Source organism: Leptidea sinapis, chromosome 42, assembly GCF_905404315.1.
Source record: "Leptidea sinapis chromosome 42, ilLepSina1.1, whole genome shotgun sequence".
NCBI classification, from domain to species: Eukaryota; Metazoa; Arthropoda; class Insecta; order Lepidoptera; family Pieridae; genus Leptidea; species Leptidea sinapis.
The window spans coordinates 7,157,499-7,163,498 of record NC_066306.1 but is presented as its reverse complement, the minus strand read 5'-3'; the positions used below and the strand labels follow the sequence as shown (position 1 = coordinate 7,163,498).

At 35.3% G+C, this 6,000-nt stretch overlaps 1 protein-coding gene across 1 annotated transcript in view; it reads right to left on the bottom strand.

Moving 5' to 3' along the window:
* Positions 1-1,519: 1,519 nt before the first annotated feature.
* The window catches only part of LOC126976841 (diuretic hormone receptor), a gene marked incomplete at its 5' end in the record, with an annotated part of 35,682 nt that continues 31,201 nt past the window's right edge, over positions 1,520-6,000 (bottom strand). The window contains 4 exons of the mRNA XM_050825468.1: positions 1,520-1,668; positions 2,961-3,127; positions 5,198-5,386; positions 5,842-5,967. Of these exons, the coding sequence (XP_050681425.1) occupies positions 1,656-1,668; positions 2,961-3,127; positions 5,198-5,386; positions 5,842-5,967 (495 nt within the window). The remainder of the gene's footprint in view (positions 1,669-2,960; positions 3,128-5,197; positions 5,387-5,841; positions 5,968-6,000) is intronic.

The following is a 6,000-nucleotide window of genomic DNA, read 5'->3' as shown; positions in this document are numbered from 1 at the left end:
ATCCCAGCATCGTCTACAAACCCGAAGCCTTTTTGGATACATGCTTGACATAAACTTAATAGGTACATGCAGTTTCTGAAGTATTTCTAATAGTCCTACTAATATTTTCCCTTTCTTGGCGTGCGTCCGTGCAGAATGGGATGTCGCTATGCCAACTTAATGGCTGACAGGCTTGCCCTGCATATTTCAGTATGACAACTCTCTCGGTTAAACATTTTATTCAGATAAAACCTTTAGTTGCAAATGCAACGGGCAACTACTAGTTTCTAATAAATGGCATATATTTGGATTGATTTTTGGTGATTCGTTGGTGATGGTGATCTTAGGGATGTGAGTTTTTATACAGGATTACTAGTGAGACAATAACGACATACGGGGACGTAAAAAAATAACATTTACAATAAATATTTATTGAATTTTTAGTAAACCAAACCAAAAGTTAAATAATAATGGGCACCGCACATGTTCATAGATTATACGTTACTAAACAGCCACTTTATCTCTGGACCTCGCTGGAACCTGCAGTCCCCTCCCGTTCCCCTTTCACCCCCTTGCGCTCGTCTCGTCGCGTCAGTACGGTCTGCAGTTTCATTACCCTTAGGTACATGTCGTGATATATTCGTGCTATCACTGCTTTGTTTTTTGATTTTTTCACTGTTACGTTTTGACTTTTGTTGTTAATAGTTCTATAGTTTTTGTTCTATGTCGCTATTATAGTTCAACCAGAAAATAAAATCTTTAATTACCTAACCCATATTCTTTCATTGATTTTTTATCATTATAATAATAATAATCAAACACAACACATCAATCTATAATACTGACCAAATAAATCGCTGTATATTTTATTGCACACCGTAGCAAAGCGACGATGTGACGTCATCGACGTCATGTCCATAGATAATGTTACCGGGCATTCGCGGGGTGCGGAAAAGTGAAACCGGAGGGCGGAGACACGGACCTGTCGGCGCTCGCGCTTAACTAACGAAATTGTTACGTAGTGCAGTGACGCATTCACACTTTATTATTTACAGTCTCAATGAAATTTGTTCAAAAGTTGAGTACTTATTTTTATCAGATAACGATATGTGAACAAGAATCGAGTACCGAGTACTCGTCCTTATCGTTATCGTTACTAAATCACCACTCATACTGTATGGTAATTTTCAATCAATCAGGTAAGTAGTAGTAATAACTGATTGAATTGTTGTAAAATTTTATTAAAAATTATAAATATAGTATTCGAAACAAATGAATAAAGACGCTTGGCGGAGATGCGATTTTTATAGTGTGAAATGCCATAAACTTAGCTTAAGGATTGGTCTCCGCTGCGCTCCAACTAGATACCGCAGGCATGGTCGCAAAGTGCGGCAACTACCACTACCAATCCCTAATCTGGTGTCCTAAACATACAAAATTCATGTTTTCTACATGCTAACATTAATAATTCATGCAAATGAGAAACTAATATTCATGCAAATTAAATAAAAAAAAATGGAAGGAAAATAATACACAAACATAAGCAGGTAATAAAACAATTTATTTTGAGGTGCATGCAAGCGTTTTCCACTTATACAAATGCTTTTCTTCGTAAGTGCAGTGAAGTCGAGGCGGTAAGTATAGGATTATGACTTGGTGGCATTTAAGTGCTGTCTTCACACCGTGAGCCTATTAAAGGAAAATTTATATAAATAAGAAATTTTAAATGTAATTGTCATAAAAAAAGCTACACAGTAGCACAAAATATGTTTTTTACATAATTTTATTGATGTAAATACAAAAACATGCATCTAATATGCTATATTGCTTTTTATATGAGAATTATAAAAACTCAAAATTAATAATATTACATTTTAGTTGCCTCTATTGTTGTACTAAAAACCCATATAAAACGTATTTAATTATTGAATTTTGTTCAATAGATGATTTGAAAAAACTAAATAATTATTACTTGCAGTTTTCTATTCAAAGGCAGATAATAAACACCAGATAGTTGTGTCTCATGCGTCATGCAAATTAAAACCTCTTGGACAACAATATTTAGCTTGTCATGCCGATGTTGATGGATTCTTGTGGCTGTTGTATAAATATTTACTCTTATCAATTATTGGGATAGCAAATGAAACTAATTCTCACAGTAAAGTTTTTTCACTAACATACTGTGAATATATAAATTGATATTGTGGTATAAGTGTTTGGTTTTTATGTAATAGGCAGAAAAACGAGCCAGCCGTCAACCCCGTCACCCTTTTATGCACAATCAGAGGAGTCACAGGAGCCTGTCTTGTTATACTTGTACACCTTACAATCACTAGATTCTTATGTTCATTCCATGTAGCGTTTGTTTTACTAAACAGACATTGTTCGAAGTAAATCCATCGAACAGCGTTATATTACAAATATTGCTTAGTAGATAAAATTAATTGCTTACAGCTACGAGTATATGTTGCCTTCAGTTAGGTAGTACGCGTTTAACCATTGATCAGGCCAGTCCCAGTTACCATTAACCATTCGTCTATAACCATTACAGGGCCGGTCCGAATAACCATTTTAACCATTATAACCAATTAATAGTAGAGATCCGCGTACTCACCATTAGAACCATTAAGGATAGTTATTTAACAAGTGTCATAGATTAGTTAAGTACCTTAAATAAAGAAAGATTATTACCATAAAAACCAATATATATATATATATATATATCTCTACCCTTGTGCGCCCCTTTTCAGACATCCAGAGGGTGAGTATTTATCTGGTAATCTTTTAGTTTTTTCCTGGTTGCGTGTGTAATTAAGTATTAATTTCTTATCAGAAACGGTACGTGAATTTGATTATTTTCAATTCAATTGGGTCAGAAACAAATGTATGGATTGCGAAGCGCAGATTGTTCCGAACTTCCCCAGTGCTCGTATAATAATCAAGGTGGGGGGGATGTTAAGATTGACATAAAATATAACTACCGAATGCTCTCGGTTCTAGATCTTGGTGACCAGTCCTTGGAATAGGAAGCTCCTCTTCGTCTGCCGCCACCGATGGTTCTCCCAGTCTTCCAGCGCTCCACGTGGTATCGTATAGCATGCCTCACTTCAGTGTTCATGAAGCAGTAGAATAAAGCTACTGTGAATCCCTAATAAAGATAAATAAAAATATTACGGTATTTTAATAAAACGCTTTAAATAAAATAAAATATTATTCACTGAGGTTAATAAAGTAATGTCAAAGATGTTTTAACATATTTTACCGACACTTCGAAATCGGTAAGATGTAATGGAAGAATTTATTTGAACCTCTGGCGACTTTAAGCAAAATTATTCCATTAAATTCTATAATATTATGTCTAAATCATTATGTTGAACTAATAGATGCTTAAACTTATTTGTAACAAACAATTTGTTATGTTTTTAAAGTGATAACTCACTTCTAGGATTAATACACAAATAAAATTTGAATACAAAATTTTATGAACGATTTGGGTCTCGAACACAACAATCACAACCTGAGAGTCGAACAAAGCATACAAGATTTTATGACGATGCGTCACTCGAACGGTTAGCTTAGTTGGAAGAGCATTCGCACGGAACGCGAGAGGTCGTGGGTTCGAGTCTTCTATTCTAAAAAATCAAAGTAAAATTTATAGAAAGAAATATTATGACTGTTCATTGTCAGAACATTTATGAAAATTTAATATACGTTCACCAAAATCGTCACCTTTTTGCTCTTAATAATGATTTTCATTATTATAACACTTGAAATAAGGGATTGCATGTAACTAATTCTACAAGGCTTCATAAGATACATAATAGCTTTAATGGTAAATGTATACACTTTTACAATAAAGTCCCAGCCACTGTTCAGGCATTATCTATAAACAAATTTAAATGTTATTTAAATATTAAAAAATGGCTCTGGCGTAAATCCTACTACTCCACAGCTCAATATCTAAGTGATCCGAGAGCCTGGGACTAGATTATGATTTTTTTATAATAATAGTAATAGCAATGACAATTCAATAACGTATATTTCATTCAGAAGAGCGCAAAAAAAGAATGCTGGGAGAGTTTCTTGCACCGCTTCGTCTCTCTCAGAGCGCCATTTGTTTCCGAAGTGGTACTAGTATATTAGAAATGCCATCAAAAAGAATTCCAAAAGCAACAATTTTGAAGAAAAACATGCCTTTTAAATTAATATTTATATATTTTCAAATAAGTGCAATACCATAATTATCAATGTCTTTCTGTTCTTGTTTCGATATTTTTGTTTTTGTAAGTGCTAGATTAGATGTATTTATAACGTCTTAATCCAACTGCCGCAAACAGAAGCCTTGCTATACAAATCCGACAACAATAAGCGACCTTATTAAAACAGTCTGACACAGTATACTCGTATTTCGCTCCCATTCAGATCCCCTAATTTCGATACGAATGGTAAAATTTTGGAGAAGCAAATAGTTTAAAAGGCCTAATGAGAAAGCTCACGGTCGCTCAGAGGACAATGGAGAGGGCTATGCTCGGAGTTTCCCTGCGAGATCGAATCAGAAATGAGGAGATTCGTAGGAAAACCAAAGTCACTGATATAGCCCAAATGATTGCGAAACTGAATTGGCAATGGGTAGGACACAGTTCGACGGACAGATGGCCGGTGGGGCAGAAAAGTCCTCGAATAGCGACCACGTATCGGAAGACGCAGTGTTTGTTAGCCCCCCACTAGATGGACCGACGATCTGGTCAAGATCGACGGAATACGTTGAACAAAGCATACAAGATTTTATAACGATACGTCACTCGAACGGTTGGCTCAGTTGGTTAGAGCAGCGGCACGGAACGCCGGAATTGTGGGTTCGAGTCCCGCATCGTTCATAAAATTTTGTTTCACAAATTTTATTTGTGTAATATTAATTTAGTATTCTTAAATCTGAGACATGTTAGTTACCTAATAATTAAATCAATAGTGGTGTGTTAGTGAATGTCAAAATTAACAAGTTGCGTTGTATAACAGCAATCTATTGTAAGCCAATATTGACTACGATATTTGCTTATTAAAGAACATAATTATTTTTTAGCGCCAAAGCCTCTATTCCAGGACCGTTTTGCCCCACGAGTCATGTTTCCGGGCAGACAAATATACACACATACAAAATCACAAATCTATCTTCTTTATAATATTACCACATACTAATAATATGTGGTTAGGAACGCACCTGTGTTGAAAGCATCAAAGCTCTCGTGTAGTCAAACGCGTAGGAGAACCACGAGTCATCGCTGGGACCACAGAGCACTAATAAGTTAGTTATCCCGAGCAGTGGGATTAACACCAGTAGTGCCTTAGTCGCCTTCCTGTACTGCCTCGTCTCCAGCGTATTTGCAGAACGAAGTTTTGTTATCAGCACCTGTGAATTAAATCAACTTGTTAATCTTAGCAGTTTGTTATATTTTATCATAAATAATATAATAATAATGTAGTGACATTTTTTTTACACAGTTGATCTTGCCCCAAACTAGGCATAGCATGTACTATGGGTACAAGACAACGATATATTTAATACAATAAACTTACTTAAACATACATAAATACGTATAAACATCCATGACTCGGAAACAAACATCCATATTCATCATATAAATGATTGCACCTACCGGGATTCGAACCCGGGACCGCTAACTTAGTAGTCTGGGTCACTAATGATTCAGTATATCATAAGTATTTGATAATTCCTCACTTCTGGGATAAATTATAATACAAATTATCTTTGTAACTAGTGTAGGTAAACTTTGTTGGTGCAATAAATAAATAAATAAATAAACAAGTCGTACAACTTGTAGCGTATTATAAATATAATCTTACCCACATAATCCTAATCAAAAAGAACAAATTGAGCGCAAGACCAACTAACGCGGGCGCCTTGTGGATCCAGTCCACTTGATGCTCATGGATCCACGTGCACATCTTCGCATCACCTGTTATTGTCAGCTGAAACAATATTTCATTCTACATCAGTGTTTA